The sequence below is a fragment of the Somniosus microcephalus genome, chromosome 11, assembly GCF_052327205.1.
Source record: "Somniosus microcephalus isolate GS21.2 chromosome 11, FLI_Smic_1.0, whole genome shotgun sequence".
NCBI classification, from domain to species: Eukaryota; Metazoa; Chordata; class Chondrichthyes; order Squaliformes; family Somniosidae; genus Somniosus; species Somniosus microcephalus.
Genome location: NC_140997.1, coordinates 158,495,363 through 158,522,855, shown reverse-complemented (window position 1 = coordinate 158,522,855; position 27,493 = coordinate 158,495,363). Strand labels below are relative to the sequence as shown.

General features: G+C 44.4%; 1 protein-coding gene across 1 annotated transcript in view; it reads left to right on the top strand.

Annotated features, from left to right (window-relative positions):
* The window catches only part of LOC147110961 (protein bassoon-like), a gene marked incomplete at its 5' end in the record, with an annotated part of 318,704 nt that overhangs the window by 90,215 nt on the left and 200,996 nt on the right, over positions 1 to 27,493 (top strand). Inside the window, 3 exons of the mRNA XM_085999989.1 lie at positions 2,372 to 2,470; positions 10,665 to 10,720; positions 13,604 to 13,710. Of these exons, the coding sequence (XP_085856115.1) occupies positions 2,372 to 2,470; positions 10,665 to 10,705 (140 nt within the window). The remainder of the gene's footprint in view (positions 1 to 2,371; positions 2,471 to 10,664; positions 10,721 to 13,603; positions 13,711 to 27,493) is intronic.

Below are 27,493 nucleotides of genomic sequence, written 5' to 3'. Positions count from 1 at the left end.
TCTTCCTTCTTCACATTATTGATGTCCTCTATTCATGATCCAGCCTTATCCTCTCTTTTGCTGACAAACCCACTCTGCATTCATCAGTTTCCTTCAGATCACACATCCTCAGTGCACACAATTTCCAATAATCTAGCACTGCAATGGCCAAATCATTACATCTCTTTTGACTCCTTTGCACAGGATACAAGAAAAGGCTTGGCATTTGATCGGTGATCCCTTGCTCCAACCTCTCTTTCTCCATTGCAACCTTTTTTGCCTCTATCTTATCAGTATTGCAATGGTCAATGCTCCGGAAAATGGCTGAGGGTAAATATACCACATGATGTAACATAGAGCCATACAAACTACATGTAATCCTTGGCCTATGCTGAGTCAGCTGATCTCAGCTAGAGAGGGGATGGGGTGCAGCTTCAGTGCCCCTGCACGAGGAAGGAAAACATCAGACGAGATTCTTAAACCTAATCGCAATCCATTGACCTCTGTTTGAAATTGTATTTGTGGCCATGAGCTGGTACAAGAGGACCGTTGGCAGAGCTAAAACCCCTCCACCAGCGGAGTCAATGAATTCAGAGCAGATGGGGGGATGGTAGAATTAGAATTTAAAACAAACTATTTTGCAATATATAGTGCAATATATATGTTTGTGACAGCACAGAAAAACACATACTTGCAGTGTTTTTCTACCTGTCACATGATTCTATTTTGCTGAGTACTTTAATCCTGTGCTTTAACCATCCCATCACACAAGGCAAACAAATAGCAATAGGCCGGCAATTTTTTGTTACATTTAAAGAAACATTCTTTACATTTTTAACAAAGTATTTGGAAAACTTTTTTCTATTTGGTAACACAAAAGATCTATTTTCATCATGATGACATCAATTGCAAGTGATTTAATGATGCAATGCGGTGTGATTTATTTAATCTTGTTTTCCATTGAAAAAATGGTTGTATTTGTCACATAAAGTACCACATGAAGTATGTCACATTAAAGGAGGAAAAAAATACAGAATCAGAAAAGGCCATTCATGTCGTAAAGCCTCTTCCCTTCGTGGGCCATTGGCCCCATTACAGACTCTGCTCAATTCTGTAAATAGACCCCAAACAAGAGAATACATTGCCATTAAGGCTGTGAAGCAAATTCACGGCAAGAGAATCCTGGGGGAGTCTTTGGGTCTGGCGGCGAATGGGTGCGCTATTGGCGGTGTGTCTACAGCGCCCGCCCAACGTGGCAGTCGGGACACCCGAATCACATAGAGGTTCACGCCTCATTAACATTTTTTTGAGCAACGACCGCTAAATGGGCACTTCGATTCATCTTACCAGTCTGTTCAGGAGGAAAATCCTGTTAGCACGAGAGTGGGGTTAGATCTGGGGTGATCTGAATTCCTCAGTTTTGTTACAGCTTCTTAATGTATTCCTCGTCATCTGTAGAGGAGTTAACAGTTGCATTTATGAAGCTTTGCATGGTATCTGCAAGCTACTATAGATTAAAAATAAAATTAAACTACCTGTGTTGGATAGATTAGTCAACTAGTGGTTGTCCCACATACTGGAATGATTGCGGTTATTTGCCCATTCACAGTCATTTGTATAGTGTTACAGCATTTCAAGATTAAGTATATCTGGCTTCAGCACTGATGCAAGCACTGACTGGAAATCAAAGGGTATTAGAACAGCGTAGTATAGCGTAGATTTTAATTCTGAGAGGAGCTGCCAAACTTCCTGCCCGGGATTCTCCGATTTTCACGACTGGGCCTCATTATCATCTCACTGGTAGCTGCCTGCATCAGACGGATGTCAAGAGGCAGCTGGCCAGGTGTTTGCAGGTGAAAATCAGGTGACGCAGACACTTGGGTTACTCGCTGGGGGAACTTTAACAGGGCTTCATGAGTGGAGGTGGGGTGGAGCCCGGGGCAGTAGAAACTTTCCTTGTGGGACCTGGAGGAGCACACCATGGCACTCGCTCCAGCCTGTAGGTCATTAAAACTGAGCAATAGGACCACAATTAGCATGTGACTCAGGTGAACACCTCAATTGCCCGCCATTAAAATCACTAGAGCAGGATCAGAGTGGGGAAAAAGAGATGCCCGATTTTAACTCCCATTCAGCCCTGTTTCTCCTGGGGAGAAGGAGTTAAAAATCCCCCCTTAAACTTCAGCCCTCTCAGCAGCGAGTCCTTTTCCATTTCCCACCTACTCTCCGTACATTTCAATGTGTCTCCCAACATGCTTAATGCTGTTGAATTGTAATGCTATGACAAATGGTCTAGCAATAAATAATTTAATGATTTTAAAACTATTTAAAAAAAATGAATGTTATATGAGAATTGTAAATGTTTATTTTCTCTCTCTTTCTCTGACTATAGGTTCAAAACCAGGTGAAGAAAAGGAGGGAGATATCGGAGCTTTTGTTTCCAAAATGTTGCCAGGAGGAGCTGCTGAGCAGGCTGGGAAACTGACTGAAGGTAAAAAAAAATGGTGTAAGAAAGGGTCAATAAAACACTTAAATAATTCGAAGCTTCAATAGGTACAAACGCTGAAGAAAGTCCCAGGTTTGATGTCTGTTAGAAAATCCAATTATTTTCCACTACTCCCAAGGAATCTGCCATTTGCTATTATCTTATTTTTTCTCCTTTCAAGTTAAATTTTCAACTTACAAGAATCTTACCTCTAATAGTAATAACTTAGCAGTAAATCTCCTCATTTGTTGTTAAGCTACTTTTATGTTTCTTCAACTTTTCCTTCTGCTTATCAAGGTAAGGGATCTTTGTGCTGTGGAATGGAACAATTTCCATTTCAGGCCCCCTGTCTCAGTATCAAGCACTCCCAGATCAGGTATAGTATATAATTGCAAAATACTGCGGATGCTGGAAATCTGAAATAACAACAGAAAATGCTGGAAATACTCAGCAGGCCAGGCAGCATCCGTGGAGAGAGAAACAGAGTTAACGTTTCAGGTCTGGGACCCTTCATCAGAACTGGAAAAAGCTGGAGATGTAACAGATATTAAGCAGGTGCAGAGACAGCGGGGCGGGGGGGGGGGGGGGGAGGGTGGGGGTTAGGAGGGGAGGAAGAAATAGAAAGAACATCCTGTACTTTTGTAAGAGGCAGGAAAGATAAAATGTTGCAAATGGGAATGGCAAAAATCATACTGCATGAAAAATGGGGGCAGGGATAATTATCTGAAATTGTTGAACTCAATGTTGAGTCCGGAAGGCTGCAAAGTGCCCAATCGAAAGATGAGGTGCTGTTCCTCGAGCTTACGTTGAGCTTCATTGGAACAATGCACTAGCCCGGGGACAGAGAGATCAGAGCGGGAGTGAAGCGGTGAATTAAAGTGACAGGCGACCGGAAGCTCAGGGTCACCCGTACGGACTGAACGGAGGTGTTCCGCAAAGCGGTCACCCAATCTGCGTTTGGTCTCCCCAATGTAGAGGAGACCGCATCGTGAGCAGCGAATACAGTATACTAGATTGCAAGAAGTACAAGTAAATCGCTGTTTCACCTGGAAGGGGTGTTTGGGGCCCTGGACAGTGGGAAGGGAGGAGGTAAAAGGGCATGTGTTGCATCTCCTGCGCTTGCACGGGAAGGTGCCAGGTGAAGGAGCAGGGCTGTTGGGGGTGATTGAGGAGTGGACCAGGGTGTCGCGGAGGGAGCTGTCCCTTCGGAATGCTGAAAGGGGAGGTGAGGGGAAGATGTGTTTGGTGGTGGGATCACGTTGGAGGTGGCGGAAATGGCGGAGGATGATCCGTTGAATGTGGAGGCTGGTGGGGTGAAAGGTGAGGACAAGGGGAACCCTATCGTGGTTCTGGGAGGGAGGGGCAGGGGTGAGAGCAGAAGTGCGGGAAATAGAACGGACACGGTCGAGGGCCGTGTCAACCACGGTAGAGGGGAATCCTCGGTTGAGGAAAAAGGAAGACATGTCAGAAGCACTAGTATGGAAGGTGGCATCGTCAGAACAGACGCGGCGGAGACGGAGAAACTGGGAGAATGGAATAGAGTCCTTACACGAAGCGGGGTGGGAGGAAGTGTAGTCCAGGTAGCTGTGGGAGTCGGTGGGCTTGTAGTGGATGTTTGTTGAAAGCCGATCGCCAGAAATGGAGACGGAGAAGTCAAGGAAGGGAAGGGAAGAGTCGGAGATGGACCATGTGAAGGTGAGGGCAGGGTGGAAAGTGGAAGTAAAGTGAATGAACTTATCCAGTTCAGGGCGAGAGCAGGAAACGGCACCAATACAGTCATCGATGTACCGGAAAAAGAGGTGAGGGAGGGGACCTGAGTAGGACTGGAACAAAGAATGTTCCACATGTCCCATGAACAGGCAGGCATAGCTGGGGCCCATGCGGGTTCCCATAGCAACACCTTTAATTTGGAGGAAGTGAGTGGAGTCAAAGGAGAAGTTGTTCAATGTGAGAACAAGTTCAGCCAGGCGGAGGAGGGTGGTGGTGGAGGGGGACTGGTTGGGCCTCTGTTCAAGGAAGAAACAGAGGGCCCGAAGGCCGTCCTGGTGGGGGATGGAGGTGTAGAGGGATTGGACGCCCATGGTGAAAAGGAGACGGTTGGGGCCAGGAAACTGGAAACTGTTAAAGTGACGGAGGGCGTCGGAAGAGTCGCGAATGTAGGTGGGAAGAGACTGGACAAGGGGAGAAAAAATAGAGTCGAGATAGGAAGAGATAAGTTCCGTGGGGCAAGGACAGGCTGAAATGATGGGTCTACCAGGGCAGTCCTGTTTGTGGATCTTGGGAAGGAGGTAGAAGCGGGCTGTGCGGGGTAGGGGATCTTGGGAAGGAGGTAGAAGCAGGCTGTGCAGGGTAGGGGGACTATGAGGTTGGCGGCCATGGTAGAAGCCCGCTTCTACCTCCTTCCCAAGATCCACAAACAGGACTGCCCTGGTAGACCCATCATTTCAGCCTGTCCTTGCCCCACGGAACTTATCTCTTCCTATCTCGACCCTTGTCCAGTCTCTTCCCACCTACATTCGCGACTCTTCCGACGCCCTCCGTCACTTTAACAGTTTCCAGTTTCCTGGCCCCAACCGTCTCCAATCCCTCTACACCTCCATCCCCCACCAGGACGGCCTTCGGGCCCTCTGTTTCTTCCTTGAACAGAGGCCCAACCAGTCCCCCTCCACCACCACCCTCCTCCGCCTGGCTGAACTTGTTCTCACATTGAACAACTTCTCCTTTGACTCCACTCACTTCCTCCAAATTAAAGGTGTTGCTATGGGAACCCGCATGGGCCCCAGCTATGCCTGCCTGTTCATGGGACATGTGGAACATTCTTTGTTCCAGTCCTACTCAGGTCCCCTCCCTCACCTCTTTTTCCGGTACATCGATGACTGTATTGGTGCCGTTTCCTGCTCTCGCCCTGAACTGGATAAGTTCATTCACTTTACTTCCACTTTCCACCCTGCCCTCACCTTCACATGGTCCATCTCCGACTCTTCCCTTCCCTTCCTTGACTTCTCCGTCTCCATTTCTGGCGATCGGCTTTCAACAAACATCCACTACAAGCCCACCGACCCCCACAGCTACCTGGACTACACTTCCCCCCACCCCGCTTCGTGTAAGGACTCTATTCCATTCTCCCAGTTTCTCCGTCTCCGCCGCGTCTGTTCTGACGATGCCACCTTCCATACTAGTGCTTCTGACATGTCTTCCTTTTTCCTCAACCGAGGATTCCCCTCTACCGTGGTTGACATGGCCCTCGACCGTGTCCGTTCTATTTCCCGCACTTCTGCTCTCACCCCTGCCCCTCCCTCCCAGAACCACGATAGGGTTCCCCTTGTCCTCACCTTTCACCTCACCAGCCTCCACATTCAACGGATCATCCTCCGCCATTTCCGCCACCTCCAACGTGATCCCACCACCAAACACATCTTCCCCTCACCTCCCCTTTCAGCATTCCGAAGGGACCGCTCCCTCCGCGACACCCTGGTCCACTCCTCAATCACCCCCAACAGCCCTTCTCCTTCACCTGGCACCTTCCCGTGCAAGCGCAGGAGATGCAACACATGCCCTTTTACCTCCTCCCTTCCCATTGTCCAGGGCCCCAAACACCCCTTCCAGGTGAAACAGCGATTTACTTGTACTTCTTGTAATTTAATATACTGTATTCACTGCTCACGATGCGGTCTCCTCTACATTGGGGAGACCAAACGCAGATTGGGCGACCGCTTTGCGGAACACCTCCGTTCAGTCCGTACGGGTGACCCTGAGCTTCCGGTCGCCTGTCACTTTAATTCACCGCTTCACTCCCGCTCTGATCTCGCTGTCCCCGGGCTATTGCATTGTTCCAATGAAGCTCAACGTAAGCTCGAGGAACAGCACCTCATCTTTCGATTGGGCACTTTGCAGCCTTCCGGACTCAACATTGAGTTCAACAATTTCAGATAATTATCCCTGCCCCCATTTTTCATGCAGTATGATTTTTGCCATTCCCATTCGCAACATTTTATCTTTCCTGCCTCTTACAAAAGTACAGGATGTTCTTTCTATTTCTTCCTCCCCTCCTAACTCCCCCCCCTCCCCCCCACCCCGCTGTCTCTGCACCTGCTTAATATCTGTTACATCTCCAGCTTTTTCCAGTTCTGATGAAGGGTCCCAGACCTGAAACGTTAACTCTGTTTCTCTCTCCACGGATGCTGCCTGGCCTGCTGAGTATTTCCAGCATTTTCTGTTGTTATTTCAGGTAAAGTATAGTTTGATGCAGGGTTGACTCTGCCTCTCAATAGCATCCTGTACTGCAATTCCAACACCAGCCAATCTGTGGCCTCTCTGAGTGAGATTGGCAATGTTAGAGTGAATTATTGCCAAATTGAGGTTTATTCAATGACCAGCACAGCCAGAGAGAACTTGAAGGACCCAGGATCGGTGCTTAGTCTGTTGAGTTAGCAGATCTCAGGTGAAGTAGTGGTTAGGATACCTTAGTGTCCTGGGTCAGGGAGGAGAAAATCAGCCAGGATTCCCACTCCTGATTACTATCCAGCAACCTCTGCTGGAAGTATATGTGTGTGGATGCCAAATGACAATAGGATTGGGTTTGGCTCATTATTAAGGTGCACATATGAATATTGGCCACTTCGGCCAATGGAACTGTATCTGAACAAGAGCATGCACTTTTAGGAGAGGAAGGGTGATAAACTGGAAAATCAATAGTACCCAATAAGCTCTGTGCCATTTTGCCGTTTCTTTGCCAGCTAGTATTAACAGAAACATTAAATCTGGAATTTATTATATGCGATATAAAATATTATTGCAGTGTCAGCAATTTAGATTAAAAGTGAGTAGAAATTACTCATTGGAACAAGGAACTCGATCAGCATATACACAGAAGAAATTGTTACAGTACATAAGTTCAGAACACTGTGGGCTGGATTTTGCCAACCTCGGTGGGTCCCGGGCGGGCGACGTCCTTGGCGAGTCCCAACCCTGCAGCTGTGTCGATCCGGGCCTCTGACATGATTTTACAATGATGGGGCTTGTTAAGCCCACCCTGCGAGGTTCCCGGCCAATTAAAAGGAAGCGGGTCGTCATCAGCCGGTTTCCTTAAAGGGGCCATGTCCACATTCACTTTGACAGTTCTGCTGTCAGTGTTCTGTAGCATTGAGGTGCTACAAACACTGACAAGCACTGCACAAAGGTGCACGGCTGCACCCAGGCTCTCCCATGACTCCCTCCATATGTTTATGGAGGGAGTCACAGCACGCAGGGAGGTTCTCTTCCCTTCCAATGGGTGGAAAGACCTCCCCAGGAAACCAATGCAACACATTACATAGGAGGGCACAAGCAAGGATGTCATCAGGAGGACCAGGCTGCAGTGGCGCAAACCTTTCAGTGATCTCAGTAGATCACAAAATGTTACTGCAAAGCCACACCCAGCCTCATCCTGCTGTGCCACTCATCACATCCCCATCACTCTGCCTTCCCTACCCTACTCCTGCACATCCTTATTCACACCAACTTACCTTGCACCTCCACCCATCCCTCTCTATCTACATTATCACTTGCCCATCTCACTAGCCACCCCTCACACTCACCCTCATCCTTGTCCAATCATACCAACTAACAACACACAAGGGTAGGCACTTGGGTGTTATTGCCAATGGTCATGTAAAGATTCTATTAATGTATTGTCAAGCATTGAAATCTTTATTTTCAACACTTTGCGTTCTTGGACAGATTTGTGTACACCTTTGGAAGTGGCTTAGTGAGTTGCAGTGAATGGTGAGACATAATGGTACCCTCTCCCCGCCCCCCCCAGTGGTGATGAGTGTGAAAGGAATGGCTTCGGTATTGTAGGGATGCTTTATGGTGTTGTTGTGGGGTGGTGCCAACCTGGCGCATCATGTGGCAGCCAGGATGTACAGCGTCAAGTGAAGTAAATCTGGCCATGGTGAGGCCATCCCGGGCAGCAATGTGCTCGAGTGCTGATGCCTCTGTCCTGTGCAGCATCAGGTGATTGCGGAGAAGGTTGATGGTGTTGTTGGTGCTGCTGGTGTGCCTGGTGATGTTGGTGGTGGGGCTGATCATGGTGGGATCCTGAGGACCAAGGTGAGATTTTTTCAAGGGCTCCGATGCTGATGGAATAGATGGCAGCTGAAGTTGAGATGACAGAAACCATCTGTCAGTGGTGAGAGAGGTTGCTCCAAGGAGGTGACACTGGATGGAGAGTTTGCTCCAAACACTTCAAACCTCCATACGGCTGAAAAGTGTATTCCAAATCCTGAAGGCTCCAGCTTCTAAGATTGGAAATTGAATAGCTGTGAAATGGTAGCTTTTATACCACTTTTGCAGCTGTCAACTATTCATAGTAATGGAGAGTCATTGAGAACGCGACACACTTACTTGATGTGATTCATGAGCGTTGGGAACCTTGTAAAAAACATGGAAAAATCATTAGGACCTGGCAAAATGCTGCTTAAATACCTTTAAGCAGCTTCTTAAGTACCTCAATTACCTGTCCTGCTGCTTAGTGTCTGGTCTGCAAAACGCCGGCAAAGCTAGCACTTGGGAAATTAACAAGGAGGCGGGTTCAAAGTGGACTTCCGCCCCCCTGTCAATCACTGCCATTTTGACAGCAGACCCGCCTCCAAACTCGCACTCACAGCGCCGGTAAGATCCCGGCCTGTGTTTGACGGAAAGGGTTTGTTGGCACAACTGAGCTAGAACGTCCAGCCATTGCTCATTTGAAATGTCAGTTCTGACAATTTATATTTCATGGTGTTAAAGTGGATGTGTTGGGGCTCATAAAAAAGCATGGAATGAGAAAAGGCCATCTGATTCATCGAGTCAGCTCCTTCCACAGACCATATCCAACCATGGACTTTACCTCAATACAAAAGCAAAATACTGTGGATGCTGGAAATCTGAAATAAAAACAGAAAATGCTGGAAATAGTCACCAGGTCAGGCAGCATCTGTGGAGAGAGAAACAGAGTTAACATTTCAGATCTATGACCTTTCATCAGAACTGGAATAAGTTAGAGATGTAACAGGTTTTAAGCAAATACAGAGGCAGGGAAATGAGAGGGAAGGGGAGGAAAGAACAAGAGGGAAGGTTTGTGATAGGGTGGAAGGCAGGAGAGATTAAATGACAAAAGGAATGATGGTGCAAGGCAAAAGAGGATTTAATGGAACAAGTAAAGAAACAACAATAAAAAACAGAAAATACTGGAAATACTCAGGAGGACTGGGCGGCACAAGTTCAGATCCAGGCAAGCCTGTGGGGTGAATGCCTTGTCTGCATTAGTTGTAAGGAGCGGATGTGAAATGAGTGTCAACCCAATTCCTAATAGGGATGGATGCTCAGCACAAAACAGTCTCTACTTTATTAATAAATTGCTAAACTCAGTCTGCAAGGCTACAGGGATAGCTATTAGTAGAGTTAGAGCTGCTCCTACAAGGTGGAGTTAAAGCACACTATTGCGGCAGAATGGAAGGAGCTTTACTTTTGACAGTGATATTGAAAACCCAGAATGGGAAAGTGTTCCACATCCCAGCACTTGTATCCCTTGCTTTGCTAAGCACAAAAATGTAGCAAAATAAAAGCTAAACAACTTTGCCTGTCAGACCTGATATACCTTTATCAGAAACAGATGAAAACCCTGGAGTTGTGCCAAGTTTTCCTCTGTACTGTTTGCTTTGACTTAGCAATTTCAGCTTGGATCCCAGAGTTGCAGACACACATAATATAGATTAAACTGAAAAATCTCAGTCCAGGCTAAGAATCTCAGTTATTGATTGTAACACTAGAAATTTCATAATACGTGGATCCTTTGCTTGATATGTTCACTACATGATGCGTTAAGAGTGCATATGTGCCTGATTATAAAAATATGGATGTGTCTGTGATACTCAGAGTAAGAGGAATATTTTTGGTTTAAAACGCAATTGCTAATTTCTTCTACTTTCCAAATCATTAGCGCATTGGTTCATTTATTAATCGCTAATCATAATGCTCTTTCCAGCTTAGCACTCACATCAAACGCTGCATGATCTTCTCTTTTGATTGAAGTGGCACAGGGGGTAATTACAGTCGGACTGAAATGTCTAATTATTATGTTGGACTTCTTCCAGTTTTAGTACCCACTGTTCATCATCTACTGGAGGTTATAGTTGAATGAGTAGAAAACTGAAGGTCTTGTTTTTCCATCTTTGTGCAGGCATCGCTTCTTTTGGCCGTAAATTAACTTCGTTTTGGTGATCGTGCTGCTGTAAGGTACGTGTAATGCATCTGTTGTATGGAGATGAATGGCTCAGAGAAAGTTTCCTGTTGTCTTATGTAGAATTCTATTTGTAAGCTTTACAATGCAATTAATTTTAGCATTGTAGACTGCCATTTTACAGGGTGAGCATCGCAAAAGAATAAATCTCAAGTTATCTCTCTGATTTAATTCCCTTCATCCTGTTCTCCTGAATGCAGCGATTTCTGCTGAAATGTACTTCCATGAGGAATCAATAACCCTTCAGTACCTCTCTCAATGTATCTGATCTACATTAATGACCAGGATTCAGAAACTCACTAAGTTGGTCAGATTCACAGATGCCACTGCATGATTTGGGGTGAAGGGAGGGGGAGTGCAGTAGAGTCTAAGGAGACTGCCAAGGGACTAGACAATATTTGCAAGTGGGCAGAACTATGGCAGATGAGATTAAATACAATTAAATGCAAGATTTTATACATTGGAATAAAAAATGAGATGCACTCTTAATGATTAGAACCAGACAGGGAAAAGACTGAAAGCGGCCTGGGAATGATAGCAGATTCTACACTGACCACGTCCAATCATTTCAAGGCAATAATTAATAAAGCAAACAGAATTCTGAGCTGTATTACCAAATCAGGAGAGCTTAGGCCTGCAGCTGTCATAGTGCAGTTATATACTGCATTTAGTTCTGGTCAGCTCAAGCAAAAGGGAAACATCAAAGTCCTGGAAGTGATGCGGTTGATCTCTGGTGTCAGAGGAACTAAGTTATGAGGAAAGGGTGGAAAACCATGAGCTCTTCAGTCTTGAAAGGAGCTGAATTAAAGAGAGGTTTACTGATACTAAATGAAATAGAAAATGAAGTTAAACTGTGACTGCAGGACGAGGTGACCTAGGCACAAGCTGGGAAAAGAGTTCACTGAAAGAATGATTAATACCTGGAATGGTCCTCTGGGTAGGATAGTGATACCACAAAATAGAATTAGATGAGCTGAATGGCCTTCCTCACCTGTACTTATCTTAACAAATGCCACTGTTTGCAACTGTTTTGTTTCAAACCTGCTATGCTGTCAAAGATTCACAGGTAGTAACACAAAGAAGTAGAAAATCATTTTTTTAATTTATTTTTTATGGGATGTGGGCATTACTGGCAAGGCCAGCATTTATTGCCCATCCCTAATTGCCCTTGAGAAGGTGGTGATGAGCCGCCTTCTTGAACCGCTGCAGTCCGTGTGGTGAAGATACTCCCACAGTGCGGTTAGATAGGGTGTTCCAGGATTTTGACCCAGCGATGATGAAGGATCAGCGATATACTTCTAAGTCAGAGAGAGATATGTTTGTTAATTATTTTTCTCTCTAGAATGTTGTTGAATTTTTAATGAAAAAAAAGGTTATAATTTGCCAGATTGTGTAGAATGGGCCTATACTCTCTGGAATTTAGAAGAATGAGAGGTGATCTCATTGAAACATACAAGATTCTGAAGGGGATTGACAGGGTTGATGCTGAGAGGTTGTTTCCCCTGGCTGGACTGTCTAGAACTAGGGGGCATAGTCTCTACAAGGCACAAGTAGGGAGTGTGATGGAATACTCTCCACTTGCCTGGATGAGTGCAGCTCCAACAACACTCAAGAAGCTCAACACCATCCAGGACAAAGCAGCCCGCTTGATTGGCACCCCATCACCACATTAAACATTCACTCCCTCCACCACTGGCATACCGTGGCTGCAGTGTGTACCATCTACAAGATGCATTGCAGCAACTCACCAAGGCTTCTTCGGCAGCACCTCCCAAACCCGCGACCTCTTCCACCTAGAAGGACAAGGGCAGCAGGCGCGTGGGAACACCACCACCAAGTTCCCCTCCAAGTCATACACCATCCTGACTTAGAAGTATATCGCCGATCCTTCATCGTCGTTGGGTCAAAATCCTAGAACTCCCTCCCTAACAGCACTCTGGGAGTACCTTCACCACACGGACTGCAGTGGTTCAAGACGGCGGCTTACCACCACCTTCTCAAGGGCAATTAGGGATGTGCAATGAATGCTGGCCTTGCCAGCGACACCCACATCACATATACGAATAAAAAAAAATAAGGGGTAGGCCATTTAAGACTGAGATGAGGAGGAATACATCACTCAGAGGGTTGTGAATCTTTGGAATTCTCTGCCCCAGAGGGCTGTGAATGCTGAGTCTTTGAGTATATTCAAGGCTGAGATAGATTTTTGGACTCTAGGGGAATCAAGGGATATGGAGATTGGGCGGGAAAGTGGAGTTGAGGTCGATGATCAGCCATGATCTTATTGAATGGCGGAGCAGGCTCGAGGGGCCGTATGGCCTACTCCTGCTCTTATTTCTTATGTTCTTATGTTCCTTTCTTATATGCCCTGGTAGAATTACAATCTCTGCAATTCTGTTACAGACTTGATCATACCTGTAGCAAGAATAGTGCCAAGAACATCATGCCTTAACTACATTTGTAACATAAACTGGGCCAAGCACAAGGGAGTAGAAATTCGTTTGAGCCTATTTTTGTAAAATGGGTAGCCTGCCTCAGTTCTGTTTAAAAATCGGTAGAGGGAGGGAGAGAGAGAGAAATCCTGCCCAGTATCAATTTTTGGAACTTGTATCAAAACAAGCTGGGCCATTTTCTGTGAATAAACCTGGCTTTTAACCTCAGATGTAACTTGACAGAAAGAAAGAAGCCAATGTCATGCTACATTATAGACAATAATGCTACATTTTTGTCACAGATCTCTTGAGTAATTTGTTCGTGTGAAAATGCAGTGTCTTGGGACAATAATTATTTTATTGCCCTTAAGTGTCCGTGGTCTCAAATGATTGATACCAAATTTCTAGTGGTTATCCAAGCTTTGAGTGCCCTCTGGTTGGTTATAGGAAACTTGGTGTGGGCGTGGAGAGAGGTGTGACATACTGGAAAAACCTATGAAGAATCAGAATACATTCAACAAGAAACATGAGAGCATGGGACTCTGTGTAAATCGGTGAGTAGCTGGAACCATGTAAGCAAGGTGTTTTTCCTTTGCCTGATGGCACTGCCTGATTCATGTGCAAATAATAATGTGGACAGGGTCAACATGTTACTAATAGGACTGCCAAGATTGACTAAATCTGCAGACATTCAGTCATTTGTTATCATGAAGTGATTGTGTTTTTTTAATTTTCCAAAGAATTACCAGGCATTCAAATTATGGATGTTAAAGAGATCATATATGTCACAAGTTGTAACTCTTTCTGAAGTGAGCACTGGAGTTTGACTTCTGTGGCCATCACCAGCAATTGTAATGATGAAAAGGTATTTAGCACTGCGATGTGAAGGATGTACTGGCAGTGTTCTGTGATAACAATGTTTAATGGAATCCTATACTGATCTTCAGTGACAGTTAATGCAATATGCACGTGAAGATTATGGGCGTGAAATTCGGTTACGCCCCCGATAACCAAGTTAAGGATGGACATTTAGCGCCCGGCGTGGAAGTAACACCCCGGCTGCTAAATTCGGCTTACTGCCCTGCACAGGAGGTGGAGCGCAATCTCGGGTGCCACACTAACTGGTGGGGCGGTAAACGAGGCAATGTTGGGGTGCGATCAGCAGTACTCCACGAAGGCTCTGCGGAGCGTTGTCGCGTTTCAACACCCCTCTCTTTCAGTTAAAGGGGAAGGCCATTGTGCACTCTGCAGGGCCTCCAATGGCCCGCAGTAGGCCACCAAGGCGGCATGGCACCGAGATGGCGGCCAGGACCACGGCACGGCCCACCACGGAGGGCTGACCTGGAAGTCGGCCAAGAAAAATAGCGGCGCGGGTCGCGGTCGCACCTCCCCTTTAAATACCGCCCTGCGAGTGGAGGTCAGTCTGGTTCGCGACCTGCGAGGCTGGCACTGACATCGCCCGTGGCAGCCTCGCGGGGCGCAGCCGAATTTCTGCCGCCGGGCGGTAAGGGGAAGCGCGGGAGTGCTAAGGGGTCGCAGTGCACGGCAATGACGTTATCGCCGGCGGTGCATCAGCCTGGGGTGCTACCGGCAGAGGTGCGGCGCGATCGGGTAGCAGCTCAGCAACACCCCACCGAAAAAGAGTTCAAAGATGGGAACAAGGATGGAATATATCTTAATTCACTGACCACGAAGCAGAGATGGTTAATCTGTTCTCTTTTTAGAAAAGGAGTAGGAAGGACATGATTGAAGTTTTTTAAACTATGAATGAAATTGATGGTAAGATGTTGAAACATTTGTCCTGAACAAAAGATGAAAGCCAGAGGACATACTAAAGAGCTAAGGAATCCTAAAACTAAACATAACTGGAGTAGAAGGTATTTAACACAAAATGGTGTGGGCTTTGCTGAAGCATTCAGAAAGAAAATGGACAGATTCTTGCTTTCATGAGGAGTAGATAGAAAACGATCCGAGTGCATCTTTCCTATGATGGAACAGACTGGATAAACTGAATGGGCTTTCCTTCTTCCTTTTTTTTTGTGTTCTTAAGAGCACATAACCATCAGATATATTGAGGAAGTTCTAGAATGCTGTGCAATTACAATGATGGCAAATTCTCTGAATCTTTTAATGCAATTACTTTTGATCTTTTTCTATTATTTTTCAAAAACTAAAAGTGTGTAGTCCTAGAACAATTACTTGCCACCATAATATTGCATGGCAAGCATCTCTACTGCTAATTGGCCAGGATAAAAATAGTTCACAGGTTGGATTAGCAGCCCATTGGTTATAATCAAAGAGCCTGAATCCAAATTCCAACCTCAAATGCCATTCTAACTCAAAAGTATCGAATGGGTAATTTTATAGTCTTTGTTGAATCTGGTGGACAGGCCACTCTCTGATGGGAAGGCATCCAACAGTAGCTTTCTATCCATCACTGCAGCTTTATAAAGCATTGACTTAGCCGCTGCAGAAAATCTTACCTTAACTCTATTCAGGAATTAGTGAGAATGGAGTATTCTAATGTTGATTTAACCATGCAATTGATTAATTACCCACATTTATTAAATTCAGTGGGTCAGAGATAGATCATTAGTTACAGCAAAGTTTATCAGTCTGGTCTGATTTTCTGCATTTTAATGCAATTCCCTATACAGAGTATAGGTGGAGGTTCTGGTATTATCAAATTGATCATCTGCAATGTTTAAATATGAGTGGAATGGCTTTTCATCTCTCTGGAGGGTACTTAAAATGTTTTATTTCTTTTTGGAATGTATTTTTCTCCAGCTCACTGTGATGCAGTTTGCACCTCATTCTCCCAAATTAGGTGGACCAACAGACCATGTCGGTCGCATCTGTCTCTGCCATACATGCTGCCTAGGAAAAGGAATCAGGCTGCCGAGTACACCCATGTTCAAAATGACAGCCCTGGTAGGGTATCGGGAACACAACTTTCCTTGAAATTAACTTGAAAAAAATAATTCCCCCCCCCTTCAGTTTTCTCTCTTTAACCCTCCTCTACCACAGGCAGTGATTCATACTTAGCTACATTCTGTCAGTGTCTCACCCAAATATGGTATCAGCCTGGGCATGGAGAGATTGTGGTTTCCTTCATTCTGCTAGTATCACAGCCTTAGCATCCACAGGTGCAGGAGAGTTCCTGGATTGATGTTAGCAGCAGGATCCAGGCTAATTTCCCCCCATCCAACCGGGGGTCACTGCAGCCAATTGTACCATCTCTACCACTGCCATCTTACCAGTGCCCTGGCTAAGATCAGTTAAGCAGCTGGATCAAGACCATTATGGCTCATCACCCTGTGCAGTTATCCACAGTGTCATCAAAGAAATAAAACATTTTAAAATCACAAATGGTTGGTAGAACCTCAGTGCCAATAAAATCATTTTATAATTTATTTTTGGAGAGTGAGACATTTCCCTTATGTCTTGGGTGTTGCTGTGCCTTGTACCGTTCCCGATTAACGGGACAAAACAGCGTACCTGCAGCTTCTGCAAATGGCTTCTGGATCCAACCACTAACAAGTGAAGTTTCCTTTTCCTGTGCATGTGAAATCAACTGGCCTCCCTCCACTACATTGGGGATCTCAGTGTGGTGTAGTAGATCTCAAGTGTTCCTTTAAACCTTTAATAAAGCGAGGTTGCATTTACACAGATAAAGCTTAGTTAGATGTTGTATTTAAATATAGTTTAAATGTGGCGCTAACAAATGAGAGATTCCAGCAACACAAAAAAAAAATTTTGTTTGAGTCTCGTTTAACTAGACACAGATATGAAGAGTGAAATAAAAAATGTCAGACACTTGTATGGACTTAAATACATAATCTAGGCCGACACTTCACTGCAATATTGAAGGAGTACATCCCTCCGAGATCTCTGCACTCCTCCAATTCTGGCATCTTGTGCAACCCCAATTTTCACCACTCCACCATTGGCGGTTGTGCCTTCATCTGCCTATGACCTAAGCTCTAGAATTCCCTCCCTAAAACTCACTGCCTCTCTATCTCTCTCTCTCCTCCTTAAAACCTACCTCTTTGACCAAGCTTTTGTCAACTGTCTTAATCGCGTCTTATTTGGCTCAGTGTCACAATTTGTTTGATAACATTCCTGTGAAGCACCTTGGGGCGTTTACTACATTAAAGGGGCTATATAAATGCAAGTTGTTGTTGCATTGTAAGAGATGCTACCTTTCAGATGAGACGTTAAACCCAGACCCTATCTACCTGCTTAGTGGGCACAAAAGATCCCACGGCAGTATTTTGAAGACCAGGGCATTCTCCTGCTGTCTTGGTCTCCAATCCTCCCTCAACCAATACCACCAAAAACATAACTGGTCATTTGTTCATTTGCTGCTTCTGAGTCCTTAATTTGTACAAATCGGGTTCCTCATTTGCCTACGCTTCAAAAGTATTTGATTTGCAGTAAGGCACTTTGGCGTGACCTGATGAACAGTTACACTGCTATATAAATGCAACTTCTTTTTTCCTATGCAGAGGTTCGTTAATGTTTATGCCAACGTGGTTGAGAGAATTTGCTTCCTGCAGCTTTAATTTATTCTGCAGCTTGGCACTTGAGCAAAAATCCACCAAGATGATGGGTGTTCGGTTGAATATTAAGCATCTGAATGGAAGTTTAACCTTAGTAGAAGAACATTAACACATTAACCCCTTCTGAATAATGTTGCAGACTCTGCCTACATGGGCGAACATGACTTGCTGAGCCAATACTGCAGCGTTTCAATTTTCAAAGAAATCAATTGATAAATCAGGCTTTCTTTTTTAAAGCAAAACTATGTTTCAAAGGGGTGTTGCCACCCTGGCAAAGCAACTTGCAAGAAATCTTTACACATTTGAGAAGGGCATGTAGTGTGATTGAGGGCACAATGACACCATTGCACTATGAGCAATCCAGTGCTACAAATCTATATAATCTCTGCCTTTATCTACAGTCATATCTTTTAATCTAGTTTCCCAGCCTACCTTAGGCAACTCACCCCTCATACCTACGTAGTTTACTTTGTTCAGATTTAAGAACCTAGTTTCAGACTTAATTAAATCACTCTCAACTCAGTATAAAATTCTATCACATTATGATCACTGCACCCCAGAGGCTCCTATACTACAGGTTATTAATTAACCCTGTCTCATTGCGCAATACTAGATCTAAAATAGCTTGTTCCCCAGTTGGTTCCTCCACATACTAATCTAGATAGAAAACTATCTTCAATGCATTCCATGAACGCGTCCTTTGCACTATTACTGTAAATTTAGTTTGCCCAGTCTATATGAAGATTAAAGTCCACCATGACTACTGTATTACCCTTGTTACATGCACCTCTAATTTCCTGATTTATGCTGTGCCTGACACTACAACTACTGTTAGGGGGCCTATAAGCTACTGCCACCAGTGCTTTCTGCCCCTTGTTGTTTCTTCGCTCCACTCAAAGCGATTCTACATCTTGTTTTTTTGAGCTAAGATCCTTTCTCTCTACTGTACTTACCCCAGCCTTTATTATCACGGCAACCCCCTTCCTTTTCCATTCTGCCTATCTCTTCTAAAAGTCAAGTATCCTGGAAAATTTAGTTCCCAACCTTGGTCACGCTGCAACCACGTCTCTGTAATGGCTATTAAATCAAACCCATTTATCTCTATCTGTGCTATTAATTCATCTATTCTGTTGTGAATGAATCGCATATTCAGATATAGTGCCTTTAGCTTTAACATTTTTCTATTTTTCCCTGATGCCACCTTAGTCACTAATGCCCTATTATCTGTGTTATGCTGTCTGTCCCTTCATGACCCACTCTACTTATTTTTACCCAAATCACGACTCTGCTCTACAGCCTTGACATTTCACTTACTGCTTTTGAATTTACCCTTTCCTGAATCCTCCCAACCCTGTGCCCCAACCTTCATTAGTCTCAGAATAAGTGGTCGACCATTTAGGACTGAGATGAAGAGAAGTTCTTCACTCAAAGGGTTGTGAATCTTTGGAATTCTCTACCCCAGGGGGCTGCGGATGCTCAGTCGTTGAGCATATTCAAGACAGAGATTGTTAGATTTTTGGATACTAAAGGAATCAAGGAATATGGGGATAGTGCGGAAAGGTGGAGTTGAGATAGAAGATCAGCCATGATCTTATTGAGTGACGGACCAGGCTTCAAGGGCCAAATGGCCTACTCCTGCTCCTATTTCTTATGTTCATGTGTCTCTCTGCCACCTTTGGCAGCTTCATCGTCTGCTAAAGTCTCTTTTCTGCAGTCCAACTTTAGGACACTGCTCTCTCCTGGTTCCACTTAAATCAACGCAGACACAACACTGCTGTTAATGGCTTCTCCTGCTCGTGCAGTCATTTTTGGTGTACCCCAGGAATCTGCTCTTGGCCTGCTCTTCGTCACTACCCACCATGACAATATCGGGAGGCATCAGGGTCATCTTCCACATTTATAATGATGACACCTAGCTCTTTCTTGCTGTTGCCTCCATTAACTTAATTAGATTGCCTCATTCATGGGTTGTCTGGTTTGATATCAAGACGTGGATGAGCCAAAATTTCTGTAACTGAATGTTCCAGGCTTCAACTGAGCTGGGCTGGGACCAGGGTCATGGTGGAAAGGATAAATAGGGTGGTCAAGAGGACTTTAAATTAGTAATGTAGCCGGGGGGGGTGCTCAGGTGGAAAATGTAGTATAAATAATAGTTCTAAAACAAACGAAAGGGGAGAGATTAGAGGACTAGTGCTCTGGGGGAGGGTTTAAACTAAAATGGCAGGGGGTTGGGAACCTGAGCAGGGAGATAGAGGAAAGGGAAACAAGGATAGAAGCAAAAGACAGGAAGGAGAAAAGCAAAGGTGGCAGTCAGAGAAATCAAGGGTTTAAATCAAACATGGCCACAGTAAATAATAATTCTAAAAGGTGCAAGTGTGTTAAAAAAACAAGCTTGAAGGCTTTGTGCGAGGAGCATTCGTAATAAGGTGGATGAATTAGCTGCGCAAATAGAGGTAAATGGATATGATATGATTGGGATTATGGAAACATGGCTCCAGGGTGACCAAGGCTGGGAAGTCAACATCCAGGGGTATTCAATATTCAGGAAAGATAGGCAAAAAGGAAAAGGAGGTGGGGTAGCATTGCTGGTTAAAGAGGGGATTAACACAATTGAAAGGAAGGATATTAGCTCTGATGATGTGGAATCTGTATGGGTAGAACTGAGAAATACCAACGTTAGTGGGAGTGGTATACAGACCCCCAAACAATAATGCGGAGGTTGGGGATGGCATTAAACGGGAAATTAGAGATGCGTGCAATAAGGGCACAGCAGTTATCATGGGTGACTTTAATCTACATATAGATTGGGCTAACCAAATTAGTAACAATACTGTGGAGGAGGAATTCCTGGAGTGTATACGGGATGGTTTCCTGGACCAATATGTCGAGGAACCAACTAGAGATCAGGCCATCTTAGACTGGGTATTATGTAATGAGAAATGATTAATTAGCAATCTTTTTGTGCGAGGCCCCTTGGGGCGGAGCGATCATAATATAATAGAATTCTTCATTAAGATGGAGAGTGAAGTAGTTGACTCAGAGACTAGGGTCCTGAATTTAAATAAAGGAAACTACGATGGTATGAGGCGCGAGTTGGGTAGGATTGATTGGGGAATGTTACTCAAAGGGTTGACGGTGGATAGGTAATGGCAAACATTCAAAGATCGCATGGATGAACTGCAGAATTTGTTCATCCCTGTTTGGCATAAAAATAAAACAAAAAAGGTGACTCAACCGTGGCTAACAAGGGAGATTAGGGATAGCATAAGATCCAAGGAGAGGACATATAAATTGGCCAGAAAAAGCATTAAACCTGAGGATTGGGAGCAGTTTAGGATTCAGCAAAGCAGGACAAAGGGATTAATTAAGAGGAGGAAAATAGAGTATGAGAGTAAGCTTTCAGGGAACATAAAAACTGACTGTAAAAGCTTTTATAGATATGTGAAGAGAAAAAGATTGGTGAAGTCAAGCGTAGGTCCCTTGCAGTCAGAATCAGGGGAATTTATAATGGGGAACAAAGAAATGGCGGACCAATTAAATACATACATTGGTTTTGTCTTCACAAAGGAGGACACAAATAACTTCCCAGAGATGTCGGGGAACATAGGGTCTAATGAGAGGGAGGAACTGAATGAAATCAGTATTTGTAGGGAAATGGTGTTGGGGAAATTGATGGGATTGAAGGCTGATAAATCCCCAGGGCCTGATAATCTACATCCTAGGGTACTTGAGGAAGTGGCCCTAGAGATAATAGATGCATTGCTGGTCATCTTCCAAAATTCTATAGACTCTGGAACAGTTCCCATGGATTGGAGGGTAGCTAATGTTACCCCTCTGTTCAAAAAAGGTGGTAGAGAGAAAACGGGGAATTATAGACCGGTAAGCCTGACATCGGTAGTGGGGAAAATGCTAGAGTCCATTATAAAAGATGTAATAGCAGAGCACTTGGAAAACAGTGACAGGATCGGACAAAGTCTACATGGATTTACAAAAGGTAAATCATGCTTGACTAATCTACTGGAATTTTTTGAGGATGTAACTGGTAGAATAGATAAGGGAGAACCAGTGCATGTGGTGTATTTGGACTTTCAGAAGGCTTTCGATAAGGTCCCGCATAAGAGATTAGCGTGTAAAGTTAAGACACATGCGATTGGTGGCAAGGTACTGACTTGGATAGAGAACTGGTTGGCAGACAGGAAGCAAAGAGTTGGAATAAATGGATCTTTTTCCAAGTGGCAGGCAGTGACTAGTGGGGTACCGCAGGGATCGGTCCTAGGACCCCAGTTATTCACAATATATATTAATGATCTAGACGAGGGAACTAGATGTAATATCTCCATGTTTGCAGATGACACAAAGCTGGGTGGGCATGTGTGCTGTGAGGAGAATGCCGAGAAACTCCAGTATGATTTGGACAGGTTGGGTGATTGGGCAGATGCGTGGCAGATGCAGTGTAATGTGGATAAATGCGGGTTATCCACTTTGGTGGCAAAAATAGGAAGGCAGATTATTATCTGACCGGCAATAGATTGGGAGAAGGGGAAGTGTAATGAGACCTTGGTGTCTTTGTGTACCAGTCGCTGAAGGTAAGCATGCAGGTGTAGCAGGCGGTTAAGAAGGCAAATGGTATGTTGGCCTTCGTAGCGAGAGGGTTTGAGTACAGGAACAAGGATGTCTTGCTGCAGTTGTACAGGGCCTTGGTGAGACCACACCTTGAGTATTGTGTGCAGTTTTGGTCGCCTTATCTGAGGAAGGATGTTCTTGCCATGGAGGGAGTGCAGCAAAGATTCACCAGACTGATATCTGGGATGGCAGGAATGACGTATGAGGAGAGATTGGGTCGATTGGGCTTATACTCGCTGGAGTTTAGAAGAATGAGAGGGGATTTCATTGAAACTTCTAAAATTCTAACAGGACTCGACAGACTAGATGCAGGAAGGATGTTCCCGATGGCGGGGGAGTCCAGAACCAGGGGTCACAGTCTAAAGATAAGGAGTAAGCCATTTAGGACAGAGATGAGGAAGAATTTCTTCACCCAGAGAGTGGTGAACCTGTGGAATTCTCTACCACAGAAGGCAGTTGAGGCCAATTCATTAAATATATTCAAGAAGGAGTTAGATATATTTCTTAAGGCTAAAGGGATCAAGGGATATGGGGAGAAGGCAGGGACAGGGTACTGAGTTTGGATGATCAGCCATGATCTCATTGAATGGCGGAGGAGGCTCGAGGGGCTGAATGGCCTGCTCCTGCTCCTGTCTTCTATATTTCTATGGTAGTCAGAAATTGTGCTTTAGCCACTACAGGTAAAGGGAAAACTAAAAGATGTAAATAATTAAACCAGGAGAGAGAAATAGGAAATGTGTAAGTAAAACATTAGAGCAGAAGGACAAGTTAGGGTGTGCTGCCCATATAAGCGTGCTTTCTACAAACGCATGGAGTATATGGAACAAATTGAAAGAATTGCAGACGCAAATTCAACTTGGAGAGTATGACATGGTAGCCATTACTGAGACGTGGCTGCAAGACAGTGAGGACTGGGAACTAAATATACCAGGTCATAAAGTCTACAGGAAAGATAGCAAAAATGTTAGAGGGAGAGGAGTAGCTAGTGGTTAAGGATGAAATCACTTCAGTGATGACAGGATATAATGAGAGGTAAGCAGGTAGTGGAGACTTTATGGCTAGAATTAAGAAATAGAAAAGGATTTAAGACTGTAGTGGGAGTTGTGTATAGGCCCCTGCTAGCAGCTGTGAAGTGGTAGAATCCATAAATGCAGAGATTAGACAAGCATGTAGTAAAGACAGAGTGGTTTTAATGGGGGATTTTAACTTTCATATAGATTGGGATAAGCAGACTAGCTCATGTCAGAAAGGTAGTGAATTTCTTGAGTTTGTTTATGATAGGTTTCTGCAAGAATGGCCCAGAACTTCGGGTCTCCACGGGTGAGTACGCACGGGGTACTCACCCATAGGCCCAATGGAAGTGCCGGTTTTCTGCATGCACTGCGCATGCGTGGGAAACCGGCACTTCCGTTCCCCTGAAAGAAGGGGTTCAGAGTTCGAACGCGTGCGCAGGAGAGGCTGCGCGTGTGCATCGAACTTACGTTTTTTTTTGCAGGTTTTCCCGGGAGGGTAAGTCTCCAGAAGTTAGACATTTAAAAAGCAGTCGCAAGGCCTGCTTTTTACAAGGTAAGTGGCGAATTAATTAAAATTAAAACATTTTTTCCACAGGTTTATTATTTTTAAATACTTTAAAGCAAGGTAAGTTTATTTTTAGCCCCATTAGAAAATAAAATTATTTTTTTCAAAAATTTAAATTATTGTTTAAAATAGTTATTTCATGTAATTTATAGTTTATTTAAAAAATGTGATTTAAAAAAAAAATTATTTGAAGATTTAGTGATGTTTTGGGGCCGTAGTATTTATAAGTTTTGACAGCCCTTCCTGTCAAACTTATGAATGGGCATTTCCCTGCTCCAATTGGCTCCCCATGGCCCACGTGATCCCAGGGGACGCATCGAACTAACTGCGCCCCTGGGATACGCAAGTACTGCGCGCTGGCAGTTGGAGCAGTCCCAGGATCGGAATCCCACACGGGCCCACAGCACAACGGCCGGCGCGCAAGGTAAGTGCAGGCTTGCACCCGTGGGAAGCCCTTGACCCGAATTTCTAGGCCAACATGTCCTAGAACCAACAAGGGTCAGGTCATACTAGATTTAGTGACGAGTAATGAGCCAGATTTAGTTAACAGTCTAACAGTGCGTGAACATTTATCCAATAATAATAATAATTCAACTTTATTGTCATTGTACAATGCACAAGTACATGAACAACGAAATGTGATCTTGCAAGCTCCCATGAGTCCAGTACAAATAACATTAACATTAAACGTAAATAGCACCGTCCTGGGAGAAGCAAAGCCGCTGCGTCTGTGCGCGCCGCCATTCCATTTCCACCATTCCTCCTGTCCGACAATCTTCAGCCCAACGCCCGGGCCTGCTCACCAACCGCCCCTCCTCAGGGCTCCTTCTGTGACCTTCTGCACCTGGTTTTCCCTGATGGTCACCCCTCCAGGTACTAACCAGGCCTGGCTCTGCTTAGCTTCCAAGCCTTGCCAGTGACCCTGTCCCTAGTAATATGATCGAGTTCAACGTAGTGTTTGAAAGGGAGAAAAAACAAAACAGCTACTAAAATTCTAGATTTAGGTAAGGCTGAATTCAGTGTGATGACAGAGACTGCCCACAGTAAACTGGGTAAATCTGCTAATGGGTAATCAGTGGGAGGTGTTCAAAAAATAATTTAATGTGATACGGAACCAGTTTATACCCCTAAGGGGCAAGAACTCTACTGGCGAAAAAAAACAGCCATGGACGACTAGAGGTAAGAGACAACATAAAACTAAAAGAAAAAGAAAACAAAAATGCAACTACTAGCACAGATCCTGGCGAATGAGAGAGATACAAAGAACAACAACAGGTGACAAAACAGATAGCAAGAGCTACAAAAAGGAAGTATGAAAAGGAACTTGCAAGGAATATCAAAATCAACACATTTTTTTACAATTGTATTATAAAAACTGACGACAGTGATATTGTAAATGAAAATAAGGAAATGGCAAACATGTTGAATAATTACTTTGCGTCAATATTTACAGTAGAGGAAGATAGATTGCCGGTCATACCAAAGAAACGAATATTGATTCAGGGATGGGGACACACCAAAATTAACGTAAGCAAAATAACTAATGAAGAAAATAGTGGCACTAAAGAGTGACAAATCCCTAGTACCAGATGGTTTCAATCCCAGGGTTTTAAAGGAAGTAAGTTAGAAGATTGCAGATGCCCTAACTATAATTTTCCAAAGTTCTCTCAATTCGGGAACCATTCCTTCAGATTGGAAAAATACGCATGTCACTCCGCTATTTAAGAAAGGTGAGAGAGGGAAACCAGGGAATTATAGGCCAGTTAACCAAACATCTGTTGTTGGGAAATTACTGGAGTCTATAATTAAGGATAGAATGACTGAACACCTTGAAAATTTTCAGCTGATCAGATTTATAAAAGGTAGGTCATGCCTAACGAACCTGATTTGAATTTTTTGACGAGGTGACTAAAGTAGTGGACAGGGGAATATCTATGGATGTTATTTATATGGACTTCCAGAAGGCATTTGATAAAGTAAAATATTGTTGAGGCCTCAACTATTCACCGTATTTATTAACGACTTAGATGATGGGATTGAAAGCCACATTTCCAAGTTTGCTGATGACACAAAGTTAGCTGGCATTGTACGCAGTGCAGATGGAAGCATAAAATTACAAAGGAGATATTGATAGATTAAGCAAATGGACAAAACTGTGGCAGATGGATTTCAATGTAGGCAAATGTGAGGTCATCCACTTTGGACCTAAAAAGGATAGAACAGAGTACTTTCTAAATGGTGAAAAGCTAGAAACAGTGGAGGTCCTAAGAGACTTGGGGGCTCCATGTACATAGAACATTAAAAGGTCATGGACAGGTAAAGAAAATAATCAAAAAGGCTAATGGAATGTTGGTTTTTAGATTTAGAGGGCTAGAATACAAGGGGGTAGAAGTAAAGCTACAGCTATACAAAGCCCTGGTTAGACCATACCTGGAGTACTGTGAGCAGTTCTGGGCACCACACCTTAGGAAGGGTATATTGGTCTTGGAGGGAGTGCAGCGTAGGTTTACCAGAATGATACCTGGACTCCAACGGTTAAATTAGAAGGAGAGATACACAAACTAGGGTTGTATTCCCTGGAATTTAGAAGGTTAAGGAGTGATTTGCTCGAAGTTTTCAAGATATTAAGGGGAACCGATAGGCCGCAATTTTACCGATGCTGAGAGGACGGGATCGGAGGCGGGTCAGCTGTAAAAATTGAAATGACTGACAGCGGGTCGGGAACCTGCTGTCAACCCACCTCCACGCTAGTCTCCCAGGTGTAGGGTCTGTCAGCACTGAACAGAGCCAACACCAAATGGCGGGGGAGGCAATTTAGATCATTAGCTGGATTATTAAGGGGCAATTAAGTATCATTTTAAGCTTACCTTTAGATTTTTATAGCTCGCCAGTGGCTTCCCCGCTGCTAGGGGATCACGTCAGGTAAGGAGGTCGGGTGTTGTGTCAGCATGGGATGATTTACTAACTTGACAGCTGCAAATCTTCTATATATATAAACGCATCGATCTGTCTGTCTATCTGTCTGTCTGTCTGTCCTCCAGTGTGCGTCTGTCCCGCTATGCGCTCGAAAGTTATAGAGCGTACCTACGCGTGCGTTATGTTGAAAGAAAGCTTACCGTTCCGAAACGGTCGTAAGCGTATTGACGTTTCGGATGGACAAAAATCGCGCCCGCGGTATCCAAAAAACGTTCAAAATTCCGCTCATTAGCATCTCATTATCCGCTCATTAGTGATAGAGTGACCTCGAGGTCGACCAATCGTATGCCGGGTTCCTGGCGCGTGCGGGCGGGCCCTCCTGCAGTCGAGTGATGGGACGATTGACCAATCCTACGCTTTGGTGACCTGACGGTCGACCAATCGGTGCGTGTGTGGGCGGGCCTTATCGTTCTGAACCGAGGTGAGTCGCCGCCATCTTGCTTCCATTCTTTTTCCCGCTTTCTGCGCCTTTCTTTTCAAATATACATTTCCAGCAAAAAAAAAAGTTGCTTTTAAAAGACAAATTGTTTTTTAAAAAAGTTCATTAATTTGTCAATCTTTTGTCTAACCTCTATAATTTTCCTACCTTTCCCCGTTT